The following is a 16211-nucleotide window of genomic DNA, read 5'->3' as shown; positions in this document are numbered from 1 at the left end:
CTGGTTACATCACCGTGCGTGTCCTCACCATCTCGAGCAGTGAGCTCATCCCTCCAAGAGCCCAGCTCAGAGCCTCCTTGCCCCATGATCTGCCCAGTTGGGCCTCAGCCTCCAGGGCATCTGAGTCCAGTCAGGCTGCAGCGAGAGGGCAGGGACAGGGCAAGAAGGGGATGCTGAGTGGGCCCCACAGCCACAAAGCTGGGGGGCTCCAGCCCCTATGCCACCTTTTGGTGTCTCTTCACTAGGTGGGGGCCAACCTGAAAGCTTGGGCTCTCTGGCAACAATGGGTTCTGGTAACAACTTAAGTTGAGCAGAAAACATTTCTTTGTCCCCTGGGTAATATGAACTGTATTTTGAAACACACAAAAGCAAGGGAGGTCCATTACTCCCAGCTGCACACACACATGTGCCCATGTGTATGCCCACAGGCCGGCATACACACACACACACACACACACACAGGCCTGGCCAGGAAACCCCACAGTGGTACAGACTTGTGGCCTTCCCTCTTCCCCTTCCTACCCTGACACCTCTGCTCCACAGCCAGCATGCCTCAGTCTAGAAGAAATCTAGCTTGGAGACTTACAGCTTCATCCTAACCACTCCCAGTTTGGAAAAGCTCAGATTCAGGAGAATAATACTGATGAATGTATATATTTAGAGTTTTCAAAGAGCTTTCAAAGATAGAATTTTATTTGGTCCTCATAATAACCCTGTGAAGACAACAGTGAACATTTATTGAAGACTTACTATAAGCCAGATACTGAGCTGGACATTTTTCCTGTATTACCTCATCTGCTCCTCTCATGAGTCCTATGATAAAGGTGCTGTTATACATCCTCGACTTAAAGGAGAGGAAACTAAGGCTTCTGTCCAAAGGTGTCCAGCTGGTACATGGAAGAACCAAAATCCAAATCCCCCTCTTCTACAAAATAGGCAAGACGGGTCTCTGAATCTGTCTTACACAAAAGGAACATGAGACTCAGAGAAATCAAGTAACTTACACAGGGTCACATGGCTGGCACATGAGAAAGTTCCTGGCTTCCTTTCCCTTATTCCTCTGTTCTTCTCACTAGGAATTCTGGAGATAATATGTAAGTTTCTGCCCCCAGCAGTCATCATCTTAGACTTATTTCTCTAAAAAGAATATCTTCAGGAACTTGATTCTGTCTAAGTCTAAAGGCTAACTCCCTCTGTCCAGCTGGCCGCACACACGCACAAGCTAACAGAGAACTGACAACAGAGGTAAGGAGAGTAGGGGAAGGGGATCATCAAGCTAGACAGAGGTGGGCACCTCGAGAAGGACAGTAGCCCTGGCTAGGGGGTCCCTGAGGGAGACAGGAGCCAGAAGGCTCCGCCAAGGCCCACTATCCCCCATATGCCCACTCTGAGAGGGAAGAACTCCAGGGTCATATGCCACTTCTTAAAGTCCCAAAGGACTTTCTGCAGAGTCAGCCAGCAAGGGTTCTGCCACAGACTATTCTTCCTCACCTGAACCAGGGTTTCACCCACCATGAAAGCATCACCTCCTCCTGGCAGGGCCCTGCTTAGCCTGACTCATCACAAACTTATCTAGGGAATGCTACCAGCAGGGTGGAAGGAAGAGAGTCAAATGTGGTCACTCTATCTCCATGGAAGAAGCCAGGATCACCACGCCAGTCTCATGTGAAGGCCAGTCAGGTTTACAGCCACCCACCATTCTCCACTCCAGATGGGGGTGGGGCAGGGTGGAGGGGAGACCCACTTTCTAGCTCTTGTCTTCTTTGTTCTCTGATCTTTCTATATAGCCCTTTCCCTTTCCCTGGCCCCTTTCTTACAGTCTACCTTTTCTCCCTGTTAATATAATTGGGAAAGGCTTATTTATAGTGCACTATGGTAATCACAGAGTCTTTGTTGCTAATCTGCTACATGAAATTCAGGCAACCTAAGATCTCTGACACAGGTGGGGGTGAGGAGTGGGAAGGAGGAACTAGGTACAACAGTGGACTAAGGTATGGATGGTAGAGACAGCGAGTGCCTGGGAACCTCACAGCCTTACTTGGTACAGCTGTAAATCCCATCATGCCAGGTGCTCCTGAGCAGAAGCCCACTGCCCTGGTGGGTCATCATGAGACAAGGGGATTATGGCAACTGAGGGGAGAAAAGCTTGTTCCTTTGAGTTGGGCTTGAGGCATGGAAAAGCTTACTTCCATGATGACACTGGGGATATTCAGTAAAATACCCTAAGACTCTGTGAGACGCGGGTCAGCTTCAGCACGTTGCCCTCAGAGTCCGTGGCTACAAAGGACAGAATGGAAGCAGGAGAGGAGGGAGGCTCCTGCAGCAGCTGCTGTTGTCAAGGCACTGAGGCTGCAGCTGCAGTGAACAGGCAATGTGGAAGGTGCCGTCAGCAGAGTCAGGGTCACCGCGGTCATACTCGCAAACATGTATTGAGCTCCTTCTTCGTGCCTGCTGCATGAGGTGTCAGGGGTATGCTCTGTCTCACGGTCTTATGGGGAGAGAGAAGTAGGAACCAAGAAGCTGCACTGTGAAAGGAACAGCAAGAGCTCTCTGTGGAAATGCTGGAGATGACCTCCTAGAGGATAAGTTGGTTGAGCTGGGCCTTGAAAGATGAGAAGAAATTTGCCAGGCTTCTAGGTAAAAAGCAGCATCAGCATACCATCTACTTTCACTCTCTCACCCAAACCCACTAAACCACATTAATGAGTTTTTTATTAAAAATATATGTGTGTATGTGTGTTAGTTGCTCAGCCATGTCTGACTCTTTGCAACCCCATGGATTGTAGCCCTGACAGGTTCCTCTGTCCATGGAATTCTCCAGGCAAAAATCCTTGGTGGGTTGTCATTCCCTTCTCCAGGGGATCCTCCCAACCCAGGGACTTGAACCCATGTCTCCTGCATTGAAGGCAGACTCTTTACCATTTGAGCCACCAGGAAAGCATATATATATATATATATATATATATGCATATATATATATATATGCATATATACACACACACACATATACATATACATATATACATATATATATAATCTCCACCAAAATAAATTGGATAATAGAAATGAAAACAACAGGAACAACAATATTTTGAAAGCTGGAAAGCAGATGGACAAGTAGAAACTGACTTAACAGACTCAAGGCAGCTTAACCCTAAGATGAGAAACTGAGAACTATCCTTTGAATACCAGAAAATCCCCAAAGGGCACAGGAACTGGCCACCAGATACCTCTGGGACTGGGTATAAAGGGAAATAAGGAGAAGTTAAAAAGGGTGTGGAAAACAATTAGGTCTCTGGATCTCCTCACCCACTCCATACCACTGGGTAACCAACTGCTCCTTCCCCAATATGTCCAAAGATAAGGTTTAGTATCTGGGAAAGTAAAACTTTGCCCTGAGAGTAAGCCAGCACTGTTGAGGGCATGAATTTTCTATGGAAAGACGTATCTATGAAATAAATACTCTATCCTGGAAGCCCAGCCAACCCTCTAATCTGCAGAGCTTCCAGAAAACTCAGCAAGACACAAGAAGAGTACTCATTATGGAATCTAGCTAGTCCAAGAGAAAGTAACTAAAGAAACTCATTTTGTCAGTTCCCAACTCTAGTGGTGGCCAGGTCACCCTAGAGTGAAGGCCCAAGGTTTCAGGCTTCTCCTACTTGCTCAGAACTTCCAATCAGCTTTTTAGTCTCCTATTTGTAATCATTATCTGACAACCAAAGATTTCTAGATATCTGAGGAAACCCTATAAATAGGAGATGAAGAACCAAAACAATTAAATAGAAAGAAAGCAAACTGGAAGAAACAAACTACATAGGAAACTTTTAGAAAACTACCATTACTAGTCTCAGAGAGTTTAGAGAAAATATTACATTCGTGAGAAGAACAGGATGCTTTAGAAAACAATTTTTAAAAAACTCTTAGAAATTAAGAACCCAACAAAAGAGTTGAAAGATAATACTGAGGAAATCTCTCAGGAGGAACAAAAAGACAAATAGGTGAAAGCGACGAAAGGGTAAGAAAATGAGTCTGGGGAGGAGATATGCACAGGTGTTCCAGAAAGAAAGGACAGAGAAAGCAGGAGGAAGAAATCAAGATCAAAATAATCTCAAATTTCTCAGAACTAAAGGCTGTCAAGTTTCCATACTGAAAGCATCCAAGCATGCCCCTGGATGAAGACACTCGTATCAAGATACACCATTATGAAATATCAAAACACTCTTAAAAGATTCCAGAGAGGAAAACCAGCCTCCTATATGGAATCAGGAATCAAATTGCCCTCTTGCTCTAAACAGTAGTAACACTGGAAGCAAGAAAGCAACCTACAGCAAAGTTTTCAAAATTCTGAAGGAAAATTATTTTCAACTTAGAATTCTATACCTAGCCAAACTTTCCATCAAGAGTAAAGCAAATAAATAAAATAAAGACATTTTCAGACATAAATTGTCTAACATTTATTTACCTAATATTTGTCTAACATTTATATACTCCTCCTAGGAAGCTACCAAAATAAGAATGTAAGTCAAGAAAGAGACAAATGTAGAATACAGATAAACAGGAAGTCCATTACAGGAGAGGTAAAGGGAGCCTGCAGGATGATGATGAGGGGAGATTCTACGATGACATCTGTGTACCAGACACACAGAGCAACCAAGTCACACTGGAACAGGATGACCCAAAGGAGAGAGAGGGCTGAGAGCTTGTCATCATAATGCCTCCCACTGTTGTACCATCTTTGGGACCTGAAGAAGCCACTAGATGTAGCTCAATAAAGCCAGAGAGTAAACCAAAAAAAAGGAAGACATGAGATATGACATATAAAACATGACATATACACCCAGTATAACAGCTGTGTATTAGGCCTAAAGGCCACCAGTTCAAATAGAATAGGGATGTCTCTAAGGAAAGAAGCTGACAGAGGACTGATGGTATCAATCTTGTGGAAAGTTGCTTTAAAAGGCTTTTAGAAAGTATAAGAAAAATTAGTCATAGACACCAAATAGCTAATTAAAAGAAAAATTAAGAAAGGATTAACCTTATGAAAAACAGAAGAAAGAAATATAATCATAGTATGCTACAATGTTCAGTTATGACTAATATTGCAGAGGCATAATAAAGTAAACAGTAAATATTGATTAAACAAAATTATGATATAACTATTTTTAGAAGGTAAGTGAGATGAAGCAGAGAAAATAACTGTAAAAAGAGCTAATTTCCTCTCTACTATAACAGGAATACTGGGTAGCATCTAAACTGGAAGACTCAAAAGTTAGCAGTTCACATACTACACCAGCATTACAGAAATGTGTACACACCATAAGAAAGTGCTAAAGGCTGAACACAGTTGCTTCTGGGTAAGGCAAATTGATGAGAGGGGTGAATGGCTGTATTTTGACAACTGCATTTTTAGTTCAATTTGAAATTTTAAACTATTTGTAATATATTAATTTGATGAAATAAAAATTAAGTTTCATTAAAAAGGATTAAGGACGTTCTATATGGAGAAAATAACAGATGCAACAGCATGGTGTCGTGAAAGAGCTGAGTTTTCCTAGAAAATGGCTACTGCCAGAGTAATGCAGCAGATGCAGGCATAAGCAAGCAGCATCACATGCTGCAGAGGGCAACAGCAGCATCTCCTCTTTGCCAACTTCGTGGGCTTTGGCAAGTCACCTAACCTATTCTAGTATCCTTCTCTGTAAAATCTGACTAATAATAGCACCGACTTCACTGGGTTTTGTAAGAATTCAACAACAATGGAACCAGATAAATTTTGCAAAATGTGTTGTGTTGTACAAAGGTGAGGGATGCAAGCGCACCTCTGTGTCCCTGGGAAGTGTTCTCAGTTGGGAACTCAGAAGGTTCTGGGCAAGGTGAAAACTGCCCAGGGAACCCAATCCTAGAGAAGCTGTTCAGCTGGCTGGGGCAGACATGCTCCCTAGAATCAGGGCATGTCACTGCTGGCATGTCATCAAGGGCATCAATGCTCTTGATTTACTGGAAAAAAAAAGGGGGGAGGCGCTCTCGGAGAGAACCTTGACCTGATGGCTGCAGAGCTGGGAGAGGTAGGGCCTGTGGGTGAGTCCTACAGCCCTGGTGGCGTTAGTGCCATGGGAGCCAGTGCTGGGAGGTGTGGGGGAGGGGCAGTGCCCAGAGCCAGCTTCCCAGCCCTCGCCCCTTTACCCTCCCCTTCCAAGGAGTATCTCTCTCTTCCTATTCTGCCAACCTGTTGCTTCAAATTCCACCATGGAATTTGGTGAAATGAACATAATGATAGCTAATTGCTAACACTTATATGGTACTTACTGTATGCCAGGTATTATTCCAAATGCTTTGCATTCTTACCATTACAGTCTCCACTTTGCAGATGAAGTACTCAATATCATATAACTGGAAAGGGGACAAGCCAGCATCCTAAGCCAGGCAGCCTGACTCCAGCCAAGGTCTGCATTCAGAATCACTATATATTACTGTCTATCAGGCTTGAGACTCTGAAGTCTCAAACTACTCAGCTGTAAAATGGGAATATTTGAGAAGATGGCCTTGAAAACCTCTTTCAGATAGAGAGCTTCTTTCCTTGGAATAAGATTCATCAGTCGCATATGCATGTCTGAGTGTGAGGAACCTATATGGAAGACAGGTTTTGAAGAACAGCAGGGTGTATGTGTGGCTTCAGAGTGGGAGGAGAAAGGGACCCCCACCCACATAGAGAAGTTAAACTGGAGAGATAGCTAAGAAGACCAATGTCAACTTGCACAGCCAACCCCTCTCCATGCCTGTGCCCACAGACCCGTTGGACCCTGACCTGTGCAGCAGCTCTGGCACGGATCATACAGACAGCCTCATTACCTGTGACGATGCAGGTGAATCTGACGTCGCTGTCCTCGGACACAGCCCGGGACTTGAGTGTGGTCTCAAATAGCGGCTGGGTCTCCTCTGTTAGCTGAGCAATGATGGAGCAGAAGGTGCTCCTAGGAAAGGCAAAGAACTGTTCAGAGCAGCGTTTCTCCTATCTCCACTGCATGATGCCACGGCCTGGAGTGGTCCAAGGTGGCTTCTATCTTACCATGACCATCCAGCATCCTGTAGCCATGGCTCCAGCACCTGGGAAAGTCTTTCTTCAAGAGAGCTAGATCTCATGGCCAGGATGGGGGCAGGGAAGTGACCAGGGGCTGAATGGAATCCTGACCCAGACCTGTTAAAATGGGTCCCTTCTGACCAGGGACCAGGCTCCTGCGCATGCCAGACCACTAGTCCTGGCATTCCCATTCCATCCTTACTGGGGGGCTTTGCTTCACACTCCACCTTTCATCTTCAGGTAAGCTCGTGCATGGGGGAGACATACACATGGACAGGCCCAGCTTCAGAGATGGAGGTCCCAGCACAGCAGAGCCTCCATTCATGCCATGGAGGGAAAGCCCAAGGGTAACAGGTCCCAGGAGCTCAGGGATCAGAAGAAGAGCCCCTGCCTTTGTGAGGATAGACCCATAGCAGACCAAGAACAAGCTGGCCAATGCCAGGGGTCTAGACCCAATGGCAGCTTCTAGTTCCTAGGAGTATTAGAAAAGAAAGATTCAAATGAATCCTGACCCTACACAGGGCCATGGACCTCCAGTGGAAAGCCAGCCATGGCTCCCTTGCTCTCCAGTGGGTACCACATGCTCAAGTGAATACTGGCAGCTCCAGGACCTACCAGCAGGACTGCCAATCACAAATAGATCCACCCGTGCGAGAGTCAGGGCTTTTGGCTCCCTTGTGAAAGTCCATCTCCCAGAACTCAGAGGCATTTGTGGGCTCACTGAGTTGATCACAGACTCACCAGCACTGCTCAGCATTGACAGTCCTCTCCTACCTGCCCTCACGCAGCAAACCACCATGCCAAACCCTTCATGGGCCAGCAGAGACACAATGCATCCCTAGGCGTGACGTGTAACCACATAGCCAGGTTGTGCGGTGCACAAGCCGTGCCCAGCCCTCCTCTTCCCGCCCCCAACCCACACACCCTCTGCTGAGCAGCAGGGAGGACTGTGAGGGATGATGTGAGGAGGAGCAGGAAGAACTGTTGGGGGGCAGACAGATCAGTGCTGCTTTGCTCTGTGCCTCGGAAGAAGAGGCAGTTGCCCATGGGCAGTGTGTGTCTGCCTGTGACGTCTCCACAGGGGCAGGTAAGAGTCTGTGGGAACACAAGCAGACAGGAGCTACAGCCCTGCTTTGTTGGGAGGGCATCCCCATTCAGTTGACCATCTCTGTGGATGTCATTCTGGACTTGAGTTTGAGGAGAAAGCTTGCATCCCAGGAGGAAGGCCTGGAATCAAGTAAGACTTCTGGACTGAGAGGGGTCCAACCGTCTCTACACAGGATCACAGATGCTTGGGCCTCTGGGAAGCTGACAGGAGTCCTCGCCCAGAAGGACTGCCCAGAAAGAGAATCCCAACTGGGGACTGTGGTGAAGGCTGCCATCACACTCCCTGCCACGCTCCCACCTGGAACCTAAGTAACTTATTAGACAGTTGTAAGAACTGTCTTCTTGTAGCTTACTGTTGGAAGAAACTACTGTCCTTTCCTTTTTCTTTTAATCCAGTCGAAAATAGAGGGTCCTTCAGGATCTAGACTGTCAACGCTCTGACACTTGGGAGTTACAATCTGAAAACATTTCTCACTGCTCTCATACTACCAGCAATTCCTGACTTCAGGGAATACCAACTCCCAACCAGCAGTTTCTAGAGGAAACTGCCCTGCCAAAAGTCATTGTACTTCTATGATTTTGCAACTAATTCAAAACATCCCTAATTATGTCCTCCCTGCTGCTACTGCTGCTGCTGCTAAGTCGCTTCAGTCGTGTCCGACTCTGTGCGACCCCATAGATGGCAGCCCACCAGGCTCCCCTGTCCCTGGGATTCTCCAGGCAAGAACACTGGAGTGGATTGCCATTTCCTTCTCCAATGCAGGAAAGTGAAAAGTGAAAGTGAAGTCACTCAGTCGTGTCTGACTCTTCGCGACCCCATGGACCGCAGCCCACCAGGCTTCTCCGTCCATGGGATTTTCCAGGCAAGAGTGCTGGAGTGGGGTGCCATTGCCTTCTCCGACCTAATTTGAATCCTAACCTACTCATGAATGTGAACCTGGCTCTCATACTCAGTCTAGGCTCTTAGGGATGAAGCTGCTTGGACAAGTCTAAGAAAATAAGCAACTGGGTAAGTGAGGAAAACAGGGAAGTCAGGCTTCAAGAAAATTTGCAGAGACAAGTGCTCATGCTAGATATTTAACAACAAGGTAGTTATTTCATTATTTTTGTTTTATAAGAAAGAATACTTATCTTTTCAAATTTCCAGACTAAGTCCTAACTGTATTATAACATTCTTATAATGGAAAATCCTAAGTAACTGCTGAAGAGTATAGCTAGGAAAACACCCTCTAGGAAAGTGGATCCAGGGTGCATTTGGCTGGGACAGAGTCATTGCATATACTATCATATTCTAATAACCTGTCACCAGCTTTCTGTTCCTATTTTCTAAACCACTCAGATGTGAGATGGAATCCAAGTCTGCTGCTTCCAGTCTTCTGGGAAGCCAGGAAGTCCACGCACCTGGAAGTGGTCTAGTCCTACCCTGACACCTCCAAGTCCTTCCAACTCCATGAATTCATAAGAATATCACAGCCTAACCATGTGTCTCTATAGAACTCCAGAATCATCACTGGTTTTCAACATCTTCAAAGGAACCTAATCCTGCCCATAGGTTTGGTATTTACCTTGCTTTAAATAAACTTCCAAACTCTCTTTTAACACTTAACACACTCTGCTTTGAATGAGCTGGATACCCTGTCTTCTGCCCCTTCAGTATCTACCCCTGTCACAGGAAACGTACATAGTAGCTACTGACCATCCCTGTAGACGTTATTAGCTTTTCAGAAACCAGTTAGCTATGCAGAAATCTTTCTCTGTGTGAAAACTATGGCCAACTCTTCCCTAGATCTACCAGAGTCTGGGAGGAGGCCCAAACAGTGAAAAGTAGCCAGGAAATGTTCCCATTTTGATCACAATTGTCAGTTCAGCCAGGGGTGGAGAGCTGTCTCCAGTTAAGGAGGTAAGAGGACAGCCGTTCAACAGGCAAACTCTGACTGCGGGCCTGCTGGGGCCCTGCTCTGTCTCTGAAGCGGATTCAGAGAACAAGTTAACACAGAAAGACATTCACATGATAGCCCTGACCTCACAGAGTTCACAGTCTGCAGGGGTGGAGAGAAGTCAAAGGAGAGGGAAATTCAGAGAAGGAGATAACAGAAGGAGAACTTAAGGGACTGAGGAAAAAAAATTTTTTTTAAGGAAGTAGCCATGGTTAGAAGACAGACAATAAGCTGTCAAACCTAGATATGTGGTTACAAAAACCATGAAAACCTAGGTTGAGGGAGAAACAGGTCACGTGACTGGAGGCTCTCTGCTCTGGTCCCATGGTGCCCATCCCAGGGGCACAGAGATAGAGTTGCAGGCATCTTGGGAACCCCTGCCTATCTCTGGGTCCCGGCACCCCCTTCAAATGGTCCATGCAAGCATCATCTCTGGCCCCCGTGAGATCCATGCTCACTGAGTGCCCGCTCACACCCTCCCCAACCACCCTCTCCACTCCCTTCACCCCATGCAGCTTGGTTATTAGTGCACAAGCAGTCACCCAGAGACCCCTCAGTGCCCAGACCCAAGGAAAAAAAAAGCAGTCAGAGAAATGTAATGCAATGGTGCGTTTACCTTCCAGAGCTGGGGTGAGATAACCGGTTGCTTGATAAGCTAAGCAAAAACAGCAAACGGAATCATTAGGCCAAAAAAGCAAAGAGAGGAGGAGGTGAAATCAACAACAGTAGGCAAAGTATTAATCGGCCACCATCTGGGGCCCAAGGGCCTTTCTATTAAAAGGGACCAGCTGTCTTACTTGGCCAGCTCCAGTTAGCAAGTGGCCTCACCACCGGACACCCATGTATCTGAAACCAAGAACTTGTTAAGTGTAGCAGGGTCCAGAGAAATGGTTAGGCAGGAGGGAGGCCCCTTGGGGCTGAGCTTTAAGAAAGGTGTGTCCTGGGTCCTTGTGTCACTCATAGCTGCCTGGCACATCTCCCCACCTCTGCAGCACACCAGCGGGTCAGGGGGAAGGCAGGGTGGGGCAGCTCCTGCTTCAACCCTTGGCCTTTTAGGGGAGAAGAGCCCCCAGTTCCTGGAAATCCCCTCAGAGGCTGGGAAAGAGACAGGTGGCTTGGAGAACACCCATTAATATGTTAAAGTACGGTTAAAGAGGCCACGCAAGGCAAACCAGCTGGGAGAGTCAAGAAGAGAAGGAAAACAAAGCGGTTAATTCAGCAGGAGCCAGGAGGCACCCAGTTGGGTCAGACCAGCACAAGGCCCATGACGCTGATCACCCCTCCTGCCCCAGGACAGCTGAGAGCTGAAACCAGCTGGGGGCTGGGTAGGCTACTGCAGGGTGAGGATCACACAGAGCTGCCCCTCGGAGATCCAGTGGGTATGAGTCAACTTTCACCTCTGCCTCCATTCCTTCCAACACAAGTATCTCCAGAGGGGTCTAGGGACACAGTTCTCTGGGAGATCTCAGGTCCCCACCCCTCCCAACTACACTCACTCCCTTCAGCTGGCCCCACAGTGAGAACAGCTCTCCCTTCATTATCAACAGCCCAATCTGCTCAACAGAACTGTCAGTCTGCAACTCTAACCACTGACAGCCTGTATCTGTATAACAAAAAACAAAAACAAATTCACCTTATGCCCCCAAACATGGCTTCCACTTCTGTGCGCCTGGATTTATGGATACCACTGGGGAAGTACATCCTTCAGACCCAAAGAGCCCTACCCCCAGAGAAGCTGCTGCTCCAGAATGCAGCTGCCTTTATTCAGAGCTTTAAAAATCCTCCAGAGGCCGTGAGGGTAGACCTCCCATGGTTTCAAGGCACTGGCCAACTCCATCCTTTCCTTATGATGGACTTCCTTTGCCTTTCTCCTTAGAATGGAGAGATTTCTCCTTTGCTGGGTCTGGATTTCTTCCCTGGGAAGGGGACAGGGAGAATCAGCTCTCTAATTCACAGGAAATGACAGCTTTCACCTGCAAGTGGGCAAGGGACTGAGCTGTGACAGTCACCCCTCCCTGGCTCTCTCCAGGGCTAGAGCTCCCCAGCCTCATCCTGATTTCTCCGGGCCTCACCCTTAGATAATCAGCCATGTCAGGAGGAGTCCCAGGCAGTGAAGGCACCTTGTCTTCAAAAGGTGCCTGTGATCTGCTGGCTGGGCCAGAGGTTGGCTCAGGGCTCTCACCCCAGGAACTCCCCAATTACTGACTGTGACAGGGTCTGAATCAGAGGCATCAAATGTTGGGATGTTGTTGTTGTTCAGTTGCTCAGTCATGTCCGACTTTTGCAACCTCATGGACTGTAGCCTACCAGGTACTTCTATCTATAGGATTTCTCAGGCAACAATACTGGAGTGGGTTGCTATTTCCTACTCCAGGGGATCTTCCCAATCCAGGGATGGAACCTGCATCTCCTGCATCTCTTGCACTGGCAGGTGGATTCTTTACCACTGAGCCACTAAGGAAGCTCAGTGATGGGATAAATAGGCCTAAAAACGTTCTTAGTGATACTTTCATTTTATAGAATAGAAATTCAGGGCCCACGAAGGAACGGTCTCTTCATAAAGGAGAAATGTAGGCCTGTTGGGGGGGTGGGGTTGGGGGGGTGGCAGGGCAGGAGGGTGGGGGGAGCCAGGACTGTTCCTAGAAGCTGGAGCCTCCCATTCCTCCTGGCTTTCATATATTCTGGGACACAAAAGGCCCCCAGAAAGTCCTGGCCTGATGCCTCAGTTTTCCTGAAAGACCTAGACAATTTGCTTTACCCAAGCTGAACAAAAGAGATGCCACAAAACTACAGCAAATATCACCAGTTCTACTGCTCCTCTGGGCCCACTTGGGCCAGAACATCCAAGAAATGAGGAAGCAGAGATTTCTGGAACATCTCGATGTCCCTCAGAATCCAGTTATAACTCCAAACACCTGACTGTGGTTCCTTAACCTTCTCTAGCTCATCCAGGCTCCATCTTCCCATAAAAGTGAGGTTGGATCTGTAGGAAGTTGGGGCAACAGTTTGGGGGGGTTACGTGCATGTTGGACCTCTCACTCCTGGGCTAACTATGGATTGGAAATCTCCCCAGGGTTGGAGAAAAGAAAGGAATGCATAGGAAGACAAGTTCTAGACTTGGGCCAAAGCTTCTGATACCTGGCTCCCAGCGCAGCTGTCCATCAGCTCACAGGGGCAGTCCACTCTCCCAAGGCTCACAGAATGATGACTCACAAGCTCCATGATAGATATGTATGGAAGTAGACCCAGGAAAGGTTGAAGTCAGGAGTGAGTGGGCTAGAATTTGCCTCTCAGTCAGAATTCTGGAAGAGTCAGGGCTCAGGAGCCAGGGTTAGCTGACAAAACCCTCAAGGGACCCTCTTTCTTCATCTCTTGGCCCCTCTTCCCATCCCCACAAGCATTCAGGTTGCTCTGAGAGACAGAAGGCTGTACGGTTGCTTGCTCTAACACAAGAGTCAGGTCTTGACAGAGAACTATGAACTGGCCCCTGCCCCACCTCAAGTCCCCAACAGCCCCATTCACTGTCATAGTCTCCCCTCCCTGGCCAGAGGCTTTTCCAGAGGTGAGAGAAACCTGGCCTTCCTGGTGCCTCAGGACCTGGCTGTTCTGTGGCTACCTGGAAGGGGCAAGCCCACAGGCCACAGTCTTGGGCTAGAAAACCCTCCCTCCCAATGTCCCAGCCCTGCCTCTCCAAGCACTTGATGAAAAGAATCTCCATTTAAGACCATTCTCACTCAGGCCCAAAGGAACCTAAACCAGACACTTCTAACCCACCTGCAGTTCTCAGGCTGACACACTGCTCATCAGATGTGTAATTGTATCTACCATACAACTGCTCATCAGATGTGTAATTGTATCTACCATACAACTGCTCACGCTTTTTCCTAACAGCCCCATTCCCCTGACCTCCAAGTTACGTCTGGTTTGCAAGCCACCCCAATGTTGTCTCCGAGAAGGGCCCTGCATCCCTCTTCTGCTGTACCACTGGTACTGACAAAGGCCAGACACAATCTCGGTTACAAGTGTGAGACAATTGTTGAGGCTCCCACAGGCCAGTCAGCTTCACCACGGACTGGATAAATACACACATTTCATTCCAGTTTTTCCATAGATCTAGTGGTTAGAGGAAGGGGCATGCTTTCTTGGCAGCCAGGAGCCTTGGCGAGTCTGACTCAGTCACTAACATCAGCCCTCCGCCCTGCCCCAGACATGTGACACCATTTGACGAGTTTTATGCAGAAACCGGTTCTGGTTACATTTGAACTTTTACAACTCCAAGGTCAACAGAACTCAGCCAATCCACGAGGAAGTGCCTGGGACTTTTCCTGAATGTCCTTGATGTCTGTTTTTGTGCCATTTTAAGAATGGAGGACAAGAGGTCCCCAGGCAGCTTCTCAGAGGAGGGGCTGTTTTCTGTATATAACCTATGATTAGCCAAGTTCTGGGGCAGCAACACAACCACTCACCCACTAGCCATCCATCACAATTCCCTTTGGAATAGACTCCAGAGTTGGAGGGAAACTAAGCTGCCCTTAGTTTAGAGGAGACAGGAAGTGTTCATCTTCATGGTAATGCACATGTCTCTGTGTGTCTGTGTGCCTTTGAGGGCCAAGAGACTAGCTCAGTCGTGTCCGACTCTGCGACCCTATGTAGCCCGCCAGGCTCCTCTTTCCATGGGATTTTCCAGGCAAGAATCTTGGAGTAGATTGCCGTTTCCTACTCCAGAAAATCTTCCCAACCCAGGGATAGAACCCCTGTCTCCAGCATTGTAGGCAGATGCTTTACTGTCTGAGCTACCAGGGAAGCCCTTGAGGGGCAAAATGCCAATCTATCGTCTTGTGAGTCTTTCCACCTGTGGGTAGCCTAGCTCCTAAACCAAAGCAACCATACCTCTTCAACTCTTGGAAGAGGATCATTCGGGCTCCTTTCCTTGGCATCCTGGGGATGGCACCCATCACCCCAAACTGGGCAGGGCGACTGGCTGCCTCAGAGCCTGGAGCTCTGAATCCTCAGGCAGACTGACCAGCATTTCAGGCCACCCCTTCACCTCACCAGCCCCCACCAAGATCCCATGAAAGACCAGGGCCCAGAGGAAGCACCTTCTTTGCACAGTTTATTTCTTCCCAGTGACTCCTGAACTAAGCAGACCCCCTCAGGGCAGTGCCTCTGGCATCCCCCCACCCCCTCCCCCCCAGCCAGCAGGAATGTCAGCCTGTCTGGCTTTCCTTATCTGGGCTGTGGAATCCGAGGCCAGGGAGTAGCTGAGCGTGGGGCGAGGGTAAGGAGGGGCGGGAGTGAGGTGGGGAGATAAGGAGCCACTCGGGACCCTGGGAAATCACCCCGAAGTAGGCCTTCCTCGTCCCCAGGGCCTCTCATGGCCTGAGGCCTGAGGCCCACGGAGCCGGCAGAGGCCAGGGAGACCCTGAAGGGCCCTCAGGGCCGGTCCGGCGGCACCATTTCTCCACAGGCCGGGCGGGGCCCCTCCTGAGGCCTCGCTGGCGGCCGCTGCTCGCCCGCCGGCCCGGCCCCCAGGGCGCGACTCACCTGGTCTCGGGCCGCACGCTGAGCAGGTAGCTGCGGCTGGCGGGGCTGGGGATCCACACGGGCCCGTCGTCCTCGCCGTCGCCCCCCGCCTCAGACCGTCCGCCCGAGCCCCAACCGTGGCCGGGGGCCCTCCGCGACCCCATGCTGCTGCCGGCCCTTTCCGCCTCCGGCCCCTGCCCGCGCTCCCGGCCCCTGCCCGTCAGGCCCGCGCCGCCGGCCGCCTCTCTCGCCCGCGGCTGACGCGCGCCCCTATTTATAGCCCCGGGCCCGGCCGTCATCACCTGCTGCTGTCCCTCCCCCGGCCCGGGCCGGCCACCGCGGCCTCCGAGGCGCCGGAGGGCGCCGGGACGCGAGGGGCCCCGCCAGGCCCTGCCTGAGGGGCCCACTCCGGGGCGTCGGCTCCTTTCCTCAGCCGACGGCCCGACGTGTGTGGAGCGCCCTCTTGGCGCCCGCAGCCACCCCGGGCGGCGGGGTCAGGGGTCAGAGAGGCTTCAGGGAGCAAGAGCGGCAAGGGTCGGGGTGCTGTTCTAGAATGGGACTGAGCG

General features: G+C 49.3%; 1 protein-coding gene across 2 annotated transcripts in view; it reads right to left on the bottom strand.

Annotated features, from left to right (window-relative positions):
• ALPK3 (alpha kinase 3) overlaps window positions 1-15983 on the bottom strand; it is a 54569-nt gene extending 38586 nt beyond the window's left edge. The window contains exons 1-3 of one of the 2 annotated variants that reach the window (XM_055555695.1): window positions 15667-15983; window positions 10739-10777; window positions 6850-6971 (exon numbers count right to left, since the gene is read on the bottom strand). In XM_055555695.1, coding sequence (XP_055411670.1) covers window positions 6850-6971; window positions 10739-10777; window positions 15667-15944 — 439 coding nt within the window. In that variant the 5' untranslated portion in view covers window positions 15945-15983. The remainder of the gene's footprint in view (window positions 1-6849; window positions 6972-10738; window positions 10778-15666) is intronic. The other variant, XM_055555694.1, reaches the window with a different exon arrangement.
• Between the last annotated feature and the right edge of the window lie 228 nt (window positions 15984-16211).

This window comes from Bubalus kerabau, chromosome 19 (assembly GCF_029407905.1).
Source record: "Bubalus kerabau isolate K-KA32 ecotype Philippines breed swamp buffalo chromosome 19, PCC_UOA_SB_1v2, whole genome shotgun sequence".
In the NCBI taxonomy this organism is placed as follows: Eukaryota; Metazoa; Chordata; class Mammalia; order Artiodactyla; family Bovidae; genus Bubalus; species Bubalus kerabau.
This window is presented reverse-complemented; position numbering and strand designations above follow the sequence as displayed.